The sequence below is a fragment of the Spea bombifrons genome, chromosome 1 (assembly GCF_027358695.1).
Source record: "Spea bombifrons isolate aSpeBom1 chromosome 1, aSpeBom1.2.pri, whole genome shotgun sequence".
NCBI classification, from domain to species: domain Eukaryota; kingdom Metazoa; phylum Chordata; class Amphibia; order Anura; family Pelobatidae; genus Spea; species Spea bombifrons.
Genome location: NC_071087.1, coordinates 133,867,922 through 133,889,457, shown reverse-complemented (window position 1 = coordinate 133,889,457; position 21,536 = coordinate 133,867,922). Strand labels below are relative to the sequence as shown.

The following is a 21,536-nucleotide window of genomic DNA, read 5'->3' as shown; positions in this document are numbered from 1 at the left end:
GCGCCGGCCCTGAACACAGGAGTGATGGGAGTGATAAAGGACCTCTGTACGCCTATGAAGATATTCCATTAAAAATAAGCTGTTTCCAGCTACAATAGTCATTTACAATATTAACAATGTCTGCACTGTATTTCTGATCCATTTCATGTTATTTGGACACAATTTCTAAACAAGGACATTTCTAAGGGGCCCTCAAACTTTTAAATGTTAGTGCATGTCAGGTGTTAAATAAAGGTGTGAAAATGCAATAAAGACCCTGCACCCAAAGACTTGGCCTCCAGAGCCTCCCAGACCAGCCCCTCAGTGGGTGGCATTGGCTTCCATGCTCTGAAGTTGAGATTCCTCTCCTATGTAGGATGGGCAGTTTCTGTCCATGATCTATTTAAAGGCTCTGCTCCCATCTTAGCACTTAAAGTGCTAGATTATATTGTAACACCTGTGAAGGAAACCTTGATGTTTAGATATGATAGTGTTCACACTTACAACTAAGCAGTCTGTCTATGTGCTAGCTCTCTGACCATTCTGACTTGGACCTTGACGCTCTCACTCTGTTGAATTCTTGGCTTATGATTGCTGACTAGAATTTGGTAACAGCAATCACAATCCTATCATGCCCAGGCATACACAGATTCCAACTTGTACTGGCTGAGTTACAATTATAGGAGTGTGATTGTTAACAGCAATCACGCTCCTATCATGCCCAGTTTCTAGCATGTACTGGCTGCCTGGGCATGATAGGAGTGTGATTGCCGTTAGCAATTATATATATATATATATATATATATATATAAATATTGTTATTGAATTTTTCTGTCCAATTTTGGTGTGTTACTTACTTCTTACTTTTAATAAAAGTGTGGTTGGATATATAGATATATATATAGCTAACAGCAATCACACTCATATCATGCCCAGTGAGCCGTACATGCTGGAACCTGGGCATGATAGGAATGTGATTACAGCCTCCCTATGCCATGCAACCCCCCCCACACACTTACACATCCATGCTATCACACACACACTAATTCACAAACATTCAGCCTAAACTACAGCATAACACCCATCACTCTCACACACTAATCCACTCTCACTGAATGTTTCCTACCTTTTCTCTGCCACTGTCACTTTCCCTCCCCCTCTTCGTTCTTCCTCTTGCCTCTTCTCCTTCTGTGTCCTGTCCTTCCGGGGCAATGAGTGCGTAAGGCGATGGACGCGGCTTCAGTGTTGTGCGCCGGGATATATGCATCGCAAGGGAGTAGGATCGGAGGTCTGCATTAACATATCTCCTGCTCCCTTGATTGACTTTAAGCCGGTTGGAGGGAGATCTTTGATCTCCCCAACCGAGCCTGCTCCTCTAGAGACAGACATTACTGTCCGTCACTGGAGGGATGGTGGCATGGTGGCACCCCCCTGATGGGCGGTACCCGGTGGGGACCGCCCTTCCCCCCTGCTAGGTACGCTATGACTTAGCCTTATTGCTATCCCATGCTTGCGTAAACACCTTCACTGTATAAACAGCTACCACTTCTGCTGGAAGGCTATTCCATGCATCCACTACCCTTTCAGTAAAGTAATATATCCTGATGATACTTTTCAACCTTTGCCCCACTAGCTTAAGACTATGTCCTCTTGTTGTGGTGGTATTTCTCCTTTTAAATAAACTCTCTTCCTTTATCATGTGGATTCCCTTTAAGTACTTAAATGTTTCTATCATATCCCCGCTGTCACGTCTTTCTTCCAGGCTATAAATGTGAAGATCATTTAACCTTTCCTGGTAAGTTTTATCCTGTAATCCATGAACCATTTTAGTAGCCCTTCTGTGAACTCTCCAACATATCTATATCCAGGCGATATGGTCTCCAGTACTGTACACAATACTCCAAGTGAGGTCTCACCAGTGATCGGTACAATGGCATGAGCACTTCCCTCTTTCTACTGCTAATACCTCTACTGCTACTGCTAATGCTCTACTGCATTGTCTACCTGTCTTTAAATCCTTTGAAATAATTACCCCTAAATCCCTTTCCTCACACGTTAAAAGTAAGGACAGTATCAAATATTCTATACTCTGTCCTTGGGTTTTATACCCTAGATGCATTACTTTGCATTTATCTACATTAGATACCAGTTGCTACAGATCTGACCATTTTTCCAGTTTACCTAAATCATTTACCATTTGGCTTATCCCTCCAGGAGCATCAACCCTGCTGCAAATCTTTGTGTCATCAGCAAAAATACATACAATACCATACCATCAAGGACTGTTAATATCACTAATAAAAATATAAAAATATAAGAGAATGGGTCCAAGTACCTTGCTCTGCATACAATCCGTGGACTACAACCCTCTGTTGTCTGTCACTCAGCCACTCCCTAATCCATTCAACAATACCTAAACTCAGAGATTTTAGAACTTTTGGAGCTCCTACACTTTTAGTTGTATACGTGATACTGTGATACTGTGGGATGCATACTGTTGTGACCTTTAAGATTTATTTTTATTTATTGAGCAAAACATTTTATATAAATCCACAATTAGAAAATTAATTCAAGAACAAAGAATGAAAAATCCTATATTAAAGGGATAGTTTATGCTAAAGAAATGAAAAAAAGAAAGAAGCAGTTACCCTACTACTGAGTGGCTACCTGCAGCAGCCAATCAGTGTCAGGAAAGAGTTTCCATTGAAAATAATGGGGACACTTTCTCTGCATGCGTATTGGTGGGTATATCTCTTGTTTGGCCGAGACAAGCACAGAAAAGAGTCAGACGAAAAGGAAAATACAAATGGGGGCTCGATGGGAATGTGCATATGATAGCTGGAGTGACCCTTTCCATAAGTTTATTTAAAAGTGCCATTCCACCTACTCTTTGGAACGTAACATTTTTGTAACTAAATGCAGTATTAAAAACAAGTATCGTCATACGCCCAAACATTCCTTTGTACAGTACTGTTAAAACCATTTCCAGTGATAATTATTTAACCCAGTGAAATTTGGCTATATTATTTTCTTTCCATTACACTTTATTGTCCTGAGACACAAAGCTGGCTTCTGCCATTAAAACTGACAAAAGCTTCATATAAAACAATAAAAAAAACTATCTGCTAATGATTATTTGCCTAAAACACCACTTTTTTATAACTCATTATACTACTTACACAAAGCAGCTTGAAGTAGGGATTGTAGGGATTCTGCATAACAAAAAAAATCAATGGAAGCGGTTTTCCCCCTTGGAAGCCCCATACTGAAAGCTCAGTTGGGAAAGATCTATGCATTTATAAGAGGTAGCCAAGGTACTTTATTGCCTATCTTTAATGTGGATGTCTGCAAGCAGCAGAGGTTAATGGCATTGGTGTGAAACAAAAGAATGTTATCTTTTATGTCAGCAAACTTCATTGTATGTAAAACCAAGGGTAATACTTGCCATCCCACACTGCCTGGGATAAGGATCAGAGGCTGATACTGGAGTTATCCGCCCTGCCACCCCTAGGAAATTTGGTACAACCCTTTTTTCAAGTCTGAGAACATAAATAGTGAAGAAAACAGTGCAAGTCTGCAGTTATCCAGTGTGAATGAGCTGCTGACGTCCACAGGAGCTTGTGCTTAGTGCCACATTAATAGTATGGATCACACCGAAGTCCTGAAGCCTCAGACATTGGATGAGCTCATCCAGATCCTACACCAGATCTTTTCCAGTGACAAAGTTAATGTGGAAGAAGTTCAGAATCTAGTGGAGTCGTATGAAAGCAATCCACTGGAGTGGATGAAGTATGCAAAGTTTGATCAGTACAGGTAATGAGTCCAATAGAGACAAAAACAGAATGGTATATTTTTGTGATGCACTAAAAAAATCTATTAGCTTAGTTGTCTGCACCACATCTGGTTTATAATGGAGAGATGACTTGTTGATGGGTACATTAAGTATATTGCATTGTTTTTTCCATATGTTCATGTGTGACCATTATGACCAACAGAAAGCTGTGATAAGGAATCAGATATTCACCCACACCTGACTTGCATTAATGTCTCAAATTAAAGCAGTTGGCACAATAAGTAACTGGTGTAATATATATATATATGGGAAGACAATGGGTGTAACTGAAAGATGGACAAACTAATCTATGCATTTCATGATCGTCTTAAAACTGCAAAATAGTAAACATTCTACCAAGAAACATCCTAGATCTGCATATTTTTTAAGGTGCATATATATATATATATATATATCTATCTCTAAATCATGGGCATTATATGTGTTTTTTATTAAAGCCTTTTAAATATTTTATTTTCGTCAAGTACACTTGAAAACAACACCACAACTAATTACATGTCCTAATAAACATTGTTAACTTATCTTATTGCACCTCAAGGGCTAAATATGTAACCAATTATGTTTGTAAACAGCAGACATGTTTTTGTAAATATTGTGCATACAGTCTTAGTGTGTATGTATGTATCTATATTATATCAAGTTTGATTTATCTCTCAGGCGGCACATACAAATGAAAGGGTATTATTACATAATCACTCGGTCTCCTGCATACTGCAGGCATGTGTCAGGGGCCACATGTATGTGATTTGCCGCAGCTGCTCTGTATTTACCATGCTGTTCTCTCTAGAGCCGGAGGCTTTTGGTGAATGCCACGCAGAACCTGTTGAATTCCAGAGCGTTCTGTGGGAGTGGAGTGGGAGTGTCTCTGGCAGCCAATCACATGTCACTGGGGTTTGACACCGCCGGTTGCTGCCAGATCTGCCTTGCATGGCTGCACAGCTTACTTATCCAGATTTAACCTGTTTTTTTCAGACCCTTTTCATTACTTCATTTCCCAAAAGCACATGTTTTTGTTCCAAGTAATCCTGAAGTGATATAACTCAAAGTGCAGGGCTCTGGCTCACACCCACAGTGGTTTAACTGTACTCTGTGAACTGATGTGTCCATTTCTTGGGGCTACCACTGTCCTGGTACCTACCAAAATAGTGTATTTCTAATGAAAGGATTTCTGTGTGTGTGTGTGTGTGTGTGTGTGTATAATATATATAAAAACAAATCCTGCGACACATCAGTACACGCTATGCCTATTCTTGATGAAGGTTATGTTTTTTTTATTTCTGGATTCATTCTTGTAATTATAGGTTTCACTGTAGACTGCATTTGTATATAGTCTTCAACTGCAGTAGAAAATCCCAAATGCATCCATCCATAATTCCATTGTGTGTGTGTGTGTGTGTGTGTGTGTGTGTGTGTGTGTGTGTGTGCTGTCCACTTACAACCGGTACCTGCTAAAGCTCTACCTGCCTTAGGTAGGAACAGGCTAAAAAGTGACCTTTATCAAAAGCTTTTTTTTTTTATATTCCAAGAGGATAATCGCTTTGATAATTGTATTTAAATTGGCAGCTGTATGGAACACAATGCTGTGTAACTCTGTACAATGTTTTTTTTGTGGTTTTGTCCTACAGAAAGAAAATTAAGCTCTTAAAAATACTAACCTAAGGAATTATACTGTCTGTTTTTAAAGCAGTTTTAAGTTACTTTAGCCCAAGGCTTTGCAGCTCATTATGTTTGGCCCTGACTCAACTTAAATCCTGTTCCTGTTTTCTTTTTACACCATCAGTAGAACCTGTTACCAAAATGTCAAAAAAACAGTATTACGTTGTGTTAAATGTGGACCAGTCATCAAGAATATTCTGTTGGTGTTCATGCTTCCTGCTCCACATTTAGCACTTTGTTTTTTGCTTTTTTCTCTTTTTACATATATAATCAATGTGTTCTAAGAACAATGCAATTTATTATTCAAAAATGTAGTTTAAATTTACAAACTTTTTACAGATAGGTTACAGGTATGCTTGAAAAAAGGTTCTTTCTTAATAAAGCCATTTGTAAATGTATGTATTTTAATTGCAATTCCACATAGAACCACCAGGGTGCCCAGAACCATATGGACCTTTGAAATTGTTTACACATTGACAGGCTCATATGTGATGATGTTATAGATATTCTATGATGTAATTTTTTTGGGTATGTGTTAAGACTGGACAGTGTGTTTTGAGATCTGTGTGTGTATATATATAATATATATTATACATTAAAGAGAGGGACTTCTAAGGTACTTCCTATGAGATACAAAAAGTGAGCGGCTACATAGAACTTGACAATTAGGAAATACTTGTAGTTGAACCATAGTTTGTCATCTCATGCAGCTCACAATGCCTCATTTGTTCTGTTACTCATGGAATACAGTGCTAAAAGGACAAAATATGCTTTGCTGGCAATGTGTATTAGTCCTCATTATGAGGTATTTTCAACCAAATCTTGTTTAGTTTTGTGTTTTGAACTTTCAGAATACTTGTAGAGTGAAATGATTCAAATATTTGTTATATTTGTCATGGAACGTTCTGGCTCTATTTCTAATGGAATACATTTTTAAAAAAACAGATCAGTTTTTTTGTTAAACCACAACGGTTTTAATCCTAATTCACCATGTACCTAGGTAACATTTAGATAATTGTCCAAACGAGTCAAGAGCTACCTGTTGGCTGCCGCTGTCATACATCAATTTATAGAAGCCCATATATAAATTTATTTATGGAAGAAAAGAACTTTACTATAAAGAACATTTTAAATACAGTCTGCATTTGGGCATTGCAGTCATTAAATTTCATTTAGGAAAATGTGACCAGTATTTTCCCCAATAACCTTAATTTAATTCACTTATTGCTTTATCATATTTCATGTTTCTATACAATCGTTCCAATACAATATACTTTGCTCACTGTTCTAACACTTGCTGTTTTTAGGTACACTCGGAATCTTGTCGATGAAGGAAATGGGAAATTTAACTTGATGCTCTTGTGCTGGGGTGAAGGACATGGCAGGTAAGTTCTAGTTATGCATTGCTATAGGTTTTCCTTGTACAAAACGTATAAAGTAACAGATAATGTGGAGATTCGGAGACCTCATCAGATGAACCAGTGAGTGGAAAAAAGTATTACCGTCACAAAAAAAAAAAAAAAAAAGTGTAACACTTGCAGATTTATAGAGATCATACAGCCTTAACACATGTTCAGTCAATTTGTGCTGATTAGACCAACTTTATGTCCTAATAAGTAATCAAGTATTTTTGCGTAACGCTTGTATGAAAACATTGGGTTCCTGCCACTTCAAATTCTAATTGGGCAAGCTTGTTGTGGTTCATTGCCCATTCTGTGTGAAGCAATCTTCATCCAAACTTTTCCACATGTAATCAATGATTGGGAATGGAGGAGAAGCAGCTGAGAGGCCGATAAGAAACTGTGGATGCTGAAATATTAAACTCTAAGTTATTTCTCTCCTCTGTCTTTTGGAAATGGATATAAAAGCTGTTTATGACCTTTAGTACTGGGATAAACAAAACTAACCTTTACACACTAGTTGCCGCTGTATAATAGTCTGTGTAACACAAGGTCTCGGATCTCCACTTTTGCATTAAGTATGTCCTCTAGATCACAGAAGTGGTAAAGAAAACGCGGTATTAACCTGCTATTATAGTTACTGGAACACAGTGATGTCAATACTTGGAGCATTTTGGATCAGGGATTGTAGATGATGGAGATCTGTTTTGTTCTTCTAGGCGTATTACATTAACGGGTCGGTATGGTTATCTTTGTGAAACCAAGCCCAATAATAGATCTTATAGCCATCTATCAGAGTTCTTTTGGTGATTAGTTTTAGATCTATATAAAGTGTATGAGTCCTGAGTCTGGTCATTGTAGTAGATAGTGAAGTTGTTCTCTCAAATGAAATAGGACACCTTTTATATCCCTTAAGGTTATGTAGTAAAGTCTAGGTTTGCTACTCTGCCTGTGGCTAGTAGAATTATGTGCATTCCAGAACGTCTGCAGCAATTTCGTACTGTTCCATTTTCTTTTAACCTTTTAGGGTAGGGTGATGTGTTTTTGCCCTCTAATTTACATGACTTTGTCCTATCCTTCTGCATCAGATGACCTGCAATTCCATCCATTATAAATTCTTTATAAATGACACATTCGTATAGCTTGCACAATTGTGACGGTAACCCTAATTAAAGTGAAACACTTAAATGTTCTGTGGATAAAACTGTATTTTATTTACTAAAGCTAAAATAGAGCATTTATGTGTTTGGTGCAATCATGATTGAAACCAAAAGCATGTGACAGTTATTGATATTATAGTTCTGTTTATCTCCTTTATATATTCCTTCATGTAGGGGTTGTTTGTTCTGTTTTGGTCTTTATGGCATTTTCCACAGACATTTTAATGAAAATCACAAATGTAATCAGAGTCCAATTTTAACGGTTTCAGTCTTTGAAAATCCATTTTTTTATGTCTACCAACATTACATTGTGATGCAGTCAATGAATGAATACAGTGTTAAAACATGGCGTTACTGTACATTGCATAGGGTTTGTCCTCTACCTGACATGGTTTTCCCTCTCCCCCCCCCATGCAGCAGTATCCATGACCACACCAACTCCCACTGCTTCTTGAAGATTCTTCAGGGTAGCCTTAAAGAGACGCTATATGAATGGCCACAAAAGAAAATGAATGGCGAGATGGCGAAAAAATCAGAAGGCGTGCTGAAGCTGAATCAGTGCGCCTACATAAATGGTAATTTATCCGTATTTATCTGTTATCATGCTCTGCATAGTAACACTTGATATAACAAATGTTCTGTCTATCAGGGTGTCTCTTAATCTTCACTTTATAAAATGAAACCATTAACAAATAACATACAGCCAGTTTAATAAATGCCTCCTTTATCATTCCTTCATTCAAATGTAAATAATATATATATATTATTATTATTAGAATGTAAACTGTAAAGCGCTGTGCAAAAGAATTAGCGCTTAATAAATAAAAGTATACAAACATACATACTACCTTTTGTGCTCAGCCTTAATCTAATGAAAGTCTATGGTGGAAAGGGTTTCTTTGGAGACTCAAGACTTGATTAGCTTTGCCATAAACAGCTTAGTGGGGTGTTTGAGCAGGCGGAATCACTATGATTGACAACAATGGCAGCCTCCAGGTCTGCAGATAAAGTTAGCGTGTTGGAACATAATGAAATCGGGAGGGGGTTCTTCAACTCTAACCTACATTACGGTACGAAGCACTCTAATGCCCAAGGAAAAATATTTGCCCTTCTGTGGTACTTCCCCTGTAAAGGTGATCTATGACTTCCTCTAATCCCCTTTTTTATTTTTAGGTATGTATTTGTTATATATAGTACTTGGATAATGGCATTTAGGCATAACATAGGCAGTATATATGTATTAGAAATCTACGTTATGTGTATATCACGACATCAGCCTTCTCAACATATTGTTCTCAATCTGTTTGTGTTCCTTTTTTCATACAGTTCATACTGTTGAGTTGTTCAGACAGCCTTTGTAAGGACGACAGGAAATTGATTAGATAATGCTAGTTTGGCTACATTGTGTTGCAGATCTTGGCTTTTTTCCATTAAACTTTTAAAATATTTCCAAACCAATTACACTGGCTGGAAAACAAAGTACAAAGTATCTGATAAATTAATCTTTAGCTAAACTAAGATTAATAAAGGTGATAATTCTCTTTAAACGGGTCATTTGATCGCGTAGATGACATAGGCAGGCCCGTCCTTACCAAAACAGGACAACCTTAGGTTTTTTCCCTCCAGGCGTTACTGTTCCTCTTGGTATTCTAGTTCTAGTGTAACAACCCCTATCTCAAGACCTTCTGGCACAATTTATGATGAGGGAAAGGACTCACCCATTCAATTCCTTGCTGTAATAATATTTAAACAAAGTATTTATGACCCATAAATAGTTCTCCTCGATCTTAACAATTATACTATACAGTTAACAGACAGGTAATGTAAACTTTTATGTTTATTGCTTTTCCTATATGCCTCAGACTCCATAGGCCTTCACCGTGTGGAAAACCCAAGCCATACAGAGACCGCTGTGAGCCTTCATCTTTACAGCCCTCCTTTTGACCACTGCCATACATTTGATCAACGGACAGGGCACAAAAATACAGTTAAAATGACCTTTTGGAGCAAGTATGGAGAAAGGACTCCTTTTGTAAGTATAAACTACAAACCGAGCCATGTTATCCTTATTGTTGCAGCAAATGTAAGGAGGCGGTAACTCTTGTATGCTGTGAACATATAACTAATGCACATTGTTATGTGCAAAAGAAGTGAAGAATATTCATTATAAACAAATCAATTACAAAAAAATGCAAAAAAATTTCATTATGATGCATTGGCTTGTAATGAATACTTGGTAAAACTCCAGAAAATTGTCTATTCATAGCCCATTGAAAATAAATTTAGGTCAGTAAACCTAAAGTGGACCTTTTCCAAATCGTATAATTTAATAAATGTATTTAATGATGTTTGCTCAAGGTATTAGATGTGCATTACAAGTCTGCCTCTATAGCACAGTGATATTAGAATTTGCATGATTATCTCTCCACATTAAACTATTCCGCTACTCTAGGGAAAGCTAATTTGGCTTAGAAAGCCTTTGTATTATAAGCGTGGGTGAAGAAAAGGAAGATAATTTGGGAATAGGATATTCTTGTGCTAGTTTTGCCACCTTTTGTCCAAGATCCTGGCTTTCCTGCAATAAAACACTCACTCCATTACCTTTATTTATATGGTGCAGATTCTGTAGTATTATAACAATAGGGGTATGGAGAAAATTAATAATACCATAAACAAATGACAAGATACAATTTGATGTTAAAAATTCTACATATTTAAACATCCTGGTACAGAAGGAGAAGAGGGTTCTGCTTTTGCAAGTTTAGGATCCATTCAGAAGGGGAATATGTCGATAGAAGAGAGACTGTATGGTTGATGTTTTGACTGTAGCGAGGGAAGGATAAACGACTTCTCCAGTATTCAAGTTACACTAAAAGCCAATTATACTGATTAAAACAACTATAGGTAGTTTTACAATCATTTATTTTATAGTATACATTGATGGGTAACAGTTCCTCTTTGGTTCTTGTGTGGCAGCTTTTTTTATTTTTTTTACTTGGAAAAGTTGCAATATGATTTTTCACAGACATTTTCTTTAAAAAAAAATTTCTAGGGATGTTTGAGTTCAACGAGTTGCATTTTATCCTGGTATAACCAGTTATCACTTGTTGAAATCCTGCAATGAAATATTTAACATGACTGACTTCCAATTCTTGCTCTCTGCATCATGGAAAGGCAAACAAAACCTTTCAAGTTTTCTGTTTGGCCGCAAAAGCAGTTGGCACATAAACCCTATAGTATGGTAACATGAAATAGTCACACAATTTACAGAGTCTGTTTGTACCGATTGGTTACAAAATGTGCACATTCTACATTACTGGACATTTTAGTCCTCAGATGAACACTGCTAATGGTTAAACCAGAGTAACAAACCGATTACTATACCCTTAACAAACAGATTACTATACCCTTAAGATTGTCAGAAGTCAGAACTTTTCTTTTTCATTAAGTACCAACAAATTACGCAGCTCCTTACAATTTAATGGGCCATATATAAACGGATAATGAATGGCACACAGGCCATGTCTTGGGGGGGGGGGTGACAAATAGTCAGACATTAATGTTTATAAGCATAACCTTAAAGGAATCAGGCATGTCCTTGGTTCACATACTGATGTTCTACGAGGGTCCTTTTTCTTATTTAGCAAAATCTTGGAGGTTTGCCTAGAGGTTAGATTTTGCTGAAAATGTAAGTGCCAAACATGGGAGAATTTGTTCTTCCAAATGTGCTCCTTAATAGTGCACTCATTAAGAGTGGCACCACAATCACAATTGGAAAGTCACTATGCATTCTAACAGTCTTCATTTTCCAAAGTGTCCGCACCTGGCTAACATGTAGTGGTTGGTTAAAAAAACAAAAAAAAAAACAAAAAAAAAAAAATTAAAAAAATCTTCTTCATAGGATTTCAGTTGATTATGTATTTTCTTGCAAATAATAATTGTATGAAGCTTTTTTATTCAGCTTTTAAGTTTTGCTTTTTTTTCTTTGAACAGGCCATCGCACAATCACAAGAAAACAACTAACCACTTCCTTGAAGAAGCTATATAAAATACTGTGGTATCTTGAAATGCTGTTTTGTCAAACCGGTTAGCTCTTTGGACTTCTATGACCAAACTGTACATATACCTCCCCTAGGATTCACAAGAAGGCCATTGTAAATCAAAGACAACAACTTCCCACACCTGGATAAACCCATTAAGCTATCCCTCTAATGTCCCTTTTTTAATGGTTTTATGGTTTGTTTGTTTTTTCCTTTTCTCATTTTTTAAAGGCTTTTTTATTTTTTTTGTCCTTTTTTAAAATAGCAACCAACTTCTCTTAATGTGCCCAAGTTTGTATGTATAGATTTTTATTGGTCTTGTAACAAGTGTAAATTTTTGTTCTGTGTATTTTTAGAAAAAAAAGTAACACATGAATTTGGAATTTTCAAAAGCAACAATAAAAGTTCAAATTCATTCCATTTTGTCTATATATTTTAGTGCAAAGTATTTTGGCCTGCTTTCACAGTAATGCAGGAATTGTACAACAAAATGTATGCAATGTCACACTGATAACACCGCTCTTCTCAGACCAAGATTCTATGATATGCATTTTATAATTGCATATTAATAAGTATGGTTTGTATTTAGAGGGGCTCAGCAATGGGCTACAGAAACCAACTAATGTCCTTCAATCTATCCAGGGTTTCTAAGTGTAACTTGGAACCTAATTGTATGAACGCTGCTCCTCAAGACCACATGCTAATACCACTTATATTTATATTTACATCTGTTTTATGGTTGATGTTGACAGGTGTAATTTAAATATTCACCTTCTCTATTTTTAAACCCAAGTTTGGAGATTTTACTGAATAAACCCCCATTTTAAAAGGCTATGTTCTTGTTCACCCACTGTGTGACACAGAGTCCCTGCCAAGAAACCATTCTTGCTGTGAGACACTTGCTGCATACAGAGAAGGCTAAGCACTCTTGGCTCTATAATGGAAGCCTTTGTGTATTTCCAGATGCATTTTCTATAGGTAGAAGTAAGAATATATTACAATAAAAAAGAAATCTGTGTTTACTGTACATAAGAAATGTTTGTTTTTGTACAGTAAACAGACATTTAATTTTTCACTGTTTAGCCAGAAAATTAAAGCTTGTATTTGTTCCTTTTAAATAAATGTTAGGTTTCTCCTGATATGTTGGTATATTCAAGCCCCTGATCAGCATCCCCATGCAATGGCCCTATCTGCTCTACTACTGATGCAATTACTGCTTCAAAGAATGTGGCCCTCAAACCTGCTCCTCTGTCCCAATCATATGAGAGAAGGGACCCCAATGGTAGGTCCACAGATGGTCCGGAAAATGAAGTCAAGCAACACAGTACCAAAGGATTCTGTGATTCTGAATGATACAGACATTACAAACCAAAATGGAAAAGAAGCATACCTAGTAAAGTTTGATTAGAAAAGCTGATTGCAGGGACTGCAGATGCATGATATATGTACTATTACATATAAAGCATTACAGCAATAACAACATCAGTACAAATATCCACCTTGTCTATTATGACATGAAAAAAGATACAACAGAAAATACTGGGCATGGTTAGATTACAGAAATAAGTCAAACAAAATGTATGCCCGTGTATATATATGTTTTATATATTACAAGTGTCATTGCAATTATTTTCAATATTATAATATTGTTCTACTTTACTGATAATACAATGTTTTGAAACATGCATATTTATCATGTATATGTATTCCAGCTGTGTTATTACACTAACTGCTTATCATACTGTCTTGCGGTAAACAATAGAATGGTTCAGTGTTATTCATCAAGCTGAACTCTATTATAAATGTAAGCCAATAGAGGGAAGAATTGCGTAGGACTTCATTAGCATTGCCATCAAGAACCAGCCCAACGTGGTGTTTGAGCAAAAAAAAAAAAAACGAATCCAAAATATCGCACAAGTCTGCAAATAAAATAGGGTTATTGGACCACAATGAAATAAAATCGTCTTTTTGTCAATGCTTGTCTGTATTACTGTATGCTGTATGTATTAAAGAACAAAAAAAATTCCATGGCACTGTTCTTTTCTTCTATTTTTCCCCATAATAAGATTGAGGCTCCTTCCCATATAGTATTTTCATGTGCAAATACAAGGCATTCTTGACTACCCAGGTTAATTGTCCAAACCCATGAGTTCAGGAGACAGCTGGTAGGTAAGTAAATTGGAACCATGTCTCATTGAAAATTCACCTTCGTTTGTTTCTCTTATGTTCTAAGAAACTAATATGGTTGCTAGCCCCTTTAAAGAAAAAAAATATTTTTTTAATCTAAATCTATGGTTATAGTAATTTCAAAAAGGTTCATTGACTTGTTTATATAACATACCCATATGAATAGATATGGTTATACTGTAAAGCTATTTGCAAAAAAAAATAAGATTAATAATACTTTGATACGGGTAATTTGTTTAGAATCACGACTGCTAAATTTAACAAAACTCTTATGATGTAACCTCTGACGCATAACACAAATACATCAGAAAAAGGGCTAACTTGAGGTGTAGGGACAACTTGTATTACTTTTAAAAAGTGATTTCAGGGCAAATATACAAATAGGGTTTCAGTGAGGATTTTCTTAGGAGTTGAATGAATTAAAGAATCTTCATGTTAGTCTTCGTCTACTAATTTTCCTGGTCCCTTCCCCATCTAGGCTACCTTATCTCCACAGCATCGCAGGGGTTGACGGAAGCGGAAATCCGTAGGTTCAGTGTCAGGGGTTAAGGGGCCATGCGAACGACTCTATTGGTCGCCTACAAGGTCCTCCCCTGGCATTAACCAATTGGTTGATGCCAGGGGAAGACCATGCAGGCGACCAATAGGCTCACTTGCACAGCCTTTTTAACTCCTGACGGGGAACCTACGGATTTCTGCTCCCGTTAACCCCTGCGATGACGCGGAGATAACAGGAAAGAAAATCCGTAGGTTCATCGTCAGGGGTTAACTTGGCCAGCAGAGACCACTGGTCTCCCTGCTATAACAGTTAAAGGTCTGTACAAGCAACTTTATTGGTCATTCGTACAGACTTTTAACTGTTGCAGCAGGGAGACCAGTGGTCTCTGCCGGCCAAGTTGCTGGGAAAGGATTTTAAAAGTCTGTACGAGCGACCCTATTGGTCGCCAGCAGGTGCTAGTCTGTACGGACTATGCAGCAGCTTTGGCGCCAGGAGTTTAAATGTCTGTAAGAGCAACTCTATTGGTCGCCTACAGGTGTACTTCATTGGTTGATGGCAGAGGAGGACCCTGCAGGCGACCAATAGAGTTGCTCTTACAGACATTTAAACTCCTGGCGCCAAAGCTGCTGCGTAGTCCGTACAGCGTTAACCCCATATTAACCACTTCTAAAAAAAAAAGAAAAAAACTAAAACGAAGAACGCACACGAATATTCGCCCGAACAGAAGACAGGAACGGGTGAATATTCGCGGAATACGAAGATTTCTTCCCCCACGAAGACGAACACGAACAGTTGGCCAGCGCCCAAGTCTAATAAAAAGTACTGTATTTCCCCTTGTATAAAGTTATTGTACTGGCTGCCTGGGCATGATATGAGTGTGATTGATGTTGGCTGCTAGCAAATGTTAGCAATCGAACTCCCATCATGCTCAGGCAGCCAATACATGCACATCACTTTCAGCCTCCCTGTTCCCCCTCCCTGTGCCCCCTACACACGGATCCATGCTAATACACACACATACATACATACATTAATTTACTCCCCCATCTTACCTGAACTGCAGATCGTCTGCTGCCACTCGCCGACTTCCATGGGGGCCACTGTTTCCCCTCTGCCTTGCTTGAGCAGGAACTGAGCGGAGTCATGTGATGCAATGTGCATTCACGTGACTCCACTGGGTTCCTGTGCAGCCGCGGCAGATCAAGGTAAGCAGCAGGTCCCCTTTTTAGTTAAAAAAAAATTAAAATAAAAAAATCTACCGCCACTGTATAAGATGCACGCAATTTTTAGACCCAAATCTTTTCTAAAAAAGATGCGTCTTACACATGGGGAAATATGGTAACAGAAATAAGTGTCTTCTTAAATACCCCTACCTCCCTTTGCAAATGTATGTAACAGATGTGGTTTTACATACATAAAGATTGCACACGCAGACCATATAGGTGGCAGTATACAATATAACACAATTTAGCCATACCTTTAAAAAAAACATACAAATAGGTAAATATATATATGTCCACAAGCATGCCTATATCTTTGGACCTCTGGGACACTTGCTTTTGAGATCTATAACCTCCGTGAACTGTGCTGTTATTCTGGTTGAGGGTGATGGGAATTGTAGCCCACTGAAACTCATCTGTGTGTTTTGTAGTGGGAACCTTTTTAAAAAAAATATTTTTTGATTTTTTTTTTATCATGGCTTTTATTGGAGGGAGGGGGTTTTAGGGAAGGCACCATTGACAGCATAATTCCTGATCCCTTCATCAACGTTTTTACCAGCATATCAGCCAGCTGATCTCATAATACATCTGCTGACATCATGTTAGCACTTTATTCCAGGGTAGCAATATTAGTTTTGTAGTTTTGGGAAACTGCTAATTGGCTTATGAGTGAAGTGCAGCATTCTTGGTCCCAAGAGGAAGGCCAACTTGTTTAGTATTAAACATGTGACTTTTCTCTTTAACACAAGTGTCCCACCTTTTGTTGAACATGCAAGACTTCTTCTAGGGGAGGTAAGATGGCCGCCAGTCATCTCTTAATCAGAGAACGCAAGTTGAAGTCCATTCTGCATGGACTCCGTTGCATTTTACTGTATGCAAACTGATGCATACAACCCAAAAGAGCACAACTGTCACACTTGCAGGTTAAGCTCAATGGGAAATTTACCAGTAAATAGGGCATGCTTCTTTAACCAGCCCACTGTCTATCACACCTGGCAAAGGATGGAGGAAAGATTTCTTTCCAGCATATTTTCCTTTGATATTTTGTATGCTCATTGGTCATGTTACAATAGGGCTAGAGTGGCATATATATATTCTACAGTATATATAAAAAGGAAAAAATGATTTTAATTCAGCCATGCAGTATACACGCTCATATTCTAAGTAGGGATTCCACATGTTTTATTGGCAGGCAGTTGAGAATAAGGCGGTGGGCAAAAATAGACTGTTTTCCAGTTAAGGCCCTATATGCCTTTCTCTATTGAAAACAGCTGTGCACGTGTAAAAATAAATGAAACATCTGCGTATTCTATGCTAGACTTTCGGTGATATCATGTATTCAAAAAGCCAAATATTACTTTATTTCAAATTTAAGCCATGTCAGCTTAAAACAATTTAAACAAACGGATAGTGTACCTCTTCTCTAAGGACTGACAAAACTGAAAATATTTTTCTCGTTATCACAGTGACTTTGTTGTTCTTCACTTTCACTTCGTGATTGCCCTGTTTGTTCTCTGTGAACATTCTGTTAGATAAAACGCGGGGAATCAGTTTACTTCATAACTTGGAAGATACGTGTTATTTTTGCTCTCCATTTGACTGACACTGATTTGTTGCATGGGCCTCGGCCCAGCCCCACCTCATAGCATGTTTTCTGCAGCCAGCGAAACAGTTTGTGCGTGGCGTTCGCAAAAGCTGACTTGTGGTAAACAAGTTCTGCTGTGAGGTAACACTGGCACCTCTCACTGAACTCACTGATTGTTTGCTTTGTCGGAGAACTGAAGGAACATTTGAGAATACTCTATAACGTACAACATGGGGAAAACAAATTAAATACTTAGTGTTATTATGAAAGGGTATGAATGGTGATAAATGAAAATCAAACTGTTGCTGAACAGGTATAGTCTGTAACGCAGGACATGAGACATATTATACACAGTGGAGGGAATTTAGTAGTTACTGGGTTCAATAAAAGCTATTAGCTCATCGAGTGGCAAGCAGCAGTGATATGGTAATCAACCAAGCATCACCCTCTTGAGCAGTTACATCTTCAGTCTCTGTTGATTTCAATCAGGACTAAGCTAACTATTCCAAATGCTTTAAAATCTGGGGTGAGTTAACAAGCTTCTAGAGTGTGGCACAACTTGTAGACGTGCCATGGGTTGAGCTAGTGAGGAAAGGTTCTTATGTATAAAGGATCAGTTGGTCCTTCAAACATTTAAGTGAAAAAAAAAATCATCTTAGTTTAGCTGGACATGCATAATGTATCTTTAGTGGGGTGCAATCTCCTTAAAATCATCCCTCTGACTGAAGTTTGCATTATGTACCGCCAGCCCAGCTCTCCTTCTAGGAGAAACTTGCCATTATTGTCTTTCACAATGCATAGTGGGCATCTTGACACTAGTGCTTCCGCTACAGTGAAAAAACCCCATGTATAAGGATTGCTCTATTACGAGGGTAGGGGAGACTGTAGACCACTCTCCCATAACCTTCTAAAAAGCATTACTAGCACTTTGTCACTCTCATGCAGACCTCTTGTAATTACTGTACCTATATTATTATTTGGACATTAGATCCGTTGACATAAAAACGGTTAATAGTCGTGCAAACATATTTTGTATTATGTTAAAATTAACGTTTTTAACAATATCAAACTTTGCAAGGTATTTTCTATTACGAATATTAGAAAAATCTTAACATTTTATTATCATAGATAGGCCCAAACTAGGTGCCTGTCACTCGTCTGATCTGCCGTATGGTACGTAAGCATTAAAAAAAGCGCTGGTGCTTTGTTCTTTTTTTAATCTAAATTTGGCCATTTCTCATGTCTTGATGCCACCTCTAAAAAATTAGGAATATGCACAGAATGTGTCCTTGTTTTTAAACATTTAATTGCTTGCAATGTGCATATAGCACACATTTACAAAGTATGTTTCAGGAAGGACACCTTTCTGGAAATTCCAGATTTTTACCTTGCCACCAAAATCAACTGCATTTTGCTTATTTCAATAAGTCAGCAGTGTGGAAGCTATATAGCGCTATAATAAAGCTAAAAAATACCATTGCAAGAGACAGTGTACGCAGCGTATGTGGCAGGTTTAAAGGAACTATTCAAAATGTTTCAAAAACTGCACAAATCTTTAAAGAGAACATAGGGTCTTTATATGACCGTCCCTTCAGAAGCATGCACATGTAGTAAGACTGCTCTTTTGTAGGGCATCAGATAAAAATGTTGTCTTCAATTCATATCAAGCGAATCACAGGTTCAAGGTATCACAAAGAAAAAACATACAATAATCTTCAGAGCCTCATCCAATCAGTTGTGAAATGCTTTTCACACCCCTAATCAATACACTGATATATATATGTATATCTAAGCTTATCTACATTATAAATACTCCATGTGCTACAGTCTTAGGAGCAATAGCCTTTAAAGAAACACTGATACACTTTATTACAATTAGACTTGCACATTCATTTTTGTACTAATTCGTTTTCATGCCGAATTTTACCCATTTGTCCATTAATTTGTTTGTTGCACACAATTTTAACTACACTAAGAGGAGGAGAATCACTCTATTTTAATTCAATTTCTTCTATATGTTTATTTCTTGTTCCACGGCAACTCAGATGGAAGATGGGACAAATCAAAAATGTTGGACAAATTTTCCTCTCTCGCATGTACTTACTGACTGCCTCCTGGTAACCGACAATCCCAGGTTCTCTGGAGCAGCACACGCATGCTTTCCAGCAGCCAATATGGCAGACACATGCGTTCTACCAGCAGAAGCATGCATTCCATCATCTAAGATGGCAGACAAAAGAATTAAATTACAGGGCAACTGACACCTGTGTCCAGGTATTGACATACTCTATGTAATTCTGCATACTGACGCTCCTCCTTCTAGTTCCCTGGCAACGGAGGCATACCTTGGATACCAGGAAGTATAAAAACCCTCTACCATGCCTTCAGTGCAAGGTTATTAAGCCTTTGTGCAGAAGATACCCCAGCGCTATTACTCCTGTAAATGCTCCTGCTCTCAGTCCCTGATCCTTCCATACGGCTTCCTAGTTACCAGACCTCGCCTATCCTTTTGACCTTGCTATCTGCTGCCCACCTCAACCTCGGATCTGTTCCTGACTACGGTTTAACTACTCTTTCTGTTTGATGTTTTGGATTACCTGAACCTATATTAGGTCCCTGCCATTGGGTTCCATACCCAAACACAAGGTTATCCTCCGGACGAGACAGATACTTACATTTGAACATTTTTCCTGCTTCTAACACATCAACTTTGAGGAGAGTAGGTTCTCACCCTATTGAGAGTGTGCCTTGACGTGGGGGGTGAGGTTAATTATGGTTTGGCCAATTCATATAACCAAAACCTTACAGTTATATTATGTTTATATATTTGTTGCCAACTTTATTAGGGTGAGAAGCCCAGACAGTTTTTGTTTTTTGAGGACCAAATGTTTACTTGCTGCATAATATATCCCACCTACTGACAGGTGCCATGATAACTGTCAGGACTTACCAGGAGCTGGAGCCCAATTGCAGGAGATGGCGCACACCATTGCAAAATAACTCTGCTCAGAGTGACAGTATGGAGAAATCACTAGAGCAGTGAGAGTGTGCACGGGGCAAAACAGGTACACAGTACAGACAGGGGATATCCAGAAGCAGAGTCAAACGTAAGCAGAGGTCAGGGCCGGCAGACAGGGTTCACAAACGGTGTATCAAGGCAGAGGTCAAAGTCCAGGGAATCAGGCATATAATAACCATCCAGAAGCAAAAACAACAACACCCAGTTACTGGGCTGGAGGTGAGGCTGATCTTTTAAAGCCTGATGACGAGGCCAGGTGGGAGATGCAGGGTTCAGTCCATACCAGGACTAGGTGATGACACAGTAAGTTTAAGTCCAGCCAGGCCTCTTAAAGGGGCAGCCACGCCTTGCGGTCTGTGGGACTCTGGGTGATGCCTGACAATAACAAGGTTATCAGTGTTATTCACTTCACCTGTCAGTGGTTATGGCTGATTGGTGTATACACCTGTTCTGAAAGGCCCCAGAGTCTGCAACACCACTAAGCAAGTGGTCCCACCAAGCAAACAGCACCATGAAGACCAAGGAGCTCATCAAACAGGTCAGGGACAAAGTTGCAGAGAAGTACAAATCAGGGTGTGGTTATAAAGAAAATATCAGAAATCTTGAAATCTAAGAAATGGAAAGAATATGGCACCACAACAAACCTGCCAAGAGACGGCCACCAACCAAAACACAGGGACCAGGCATGGAGGGCATTTATTAGAGGGGCAACAACGAGACCAAAGATTACTCTGAAGGAGCTGTAATGCTCCACAGCGGAGATTGGAGTATCTGTCCATAGGACCACTTCAAGCTGGACACTCCACAGAGCTTGGCTTTACGGAAGAGTGACCAGAAAAAAATAAGCAAACATGTTTGCCGTTCACCAAAAGGCATGTGGAAGACTCCCCAAACATATGGAAGAAGGTACTCTGGTCAGATGAGCTTTTTGCCCATTA

General features: G+C 38.2%; 1 protein-coding gene across 1 annotated transcript; it reads left to right on the top strand.

The window, feature by feature from the left end:
• Positions 1-3,544: 3,544 nt before the first annotated feature.
• On the top strand, positions 3,545-12,622 carry CDO1 (cysteine dioxygenase type 1). The gene is made up of 5 exons (XM_053474264.1): positions 3,545-3,792; positions 6,796-6,873; positions 8,466-8,623; positions 9,911-10,080; positions 12,042-12,622. Exons 1-5 carry the CDS (start codon positions 3,623-3,625, stop codon positions 12,069-12,071), a joined length of 606 nt encoding a protein of 201 aa, XP_053330239.1. The 5' UTR covers positions 3,545-3,622; the 3' UTR covers positions 12,072-12,622.
• The last annotated feature ends 8,914 nt before the right edge of the window (positions 12,623-21,536 follow it).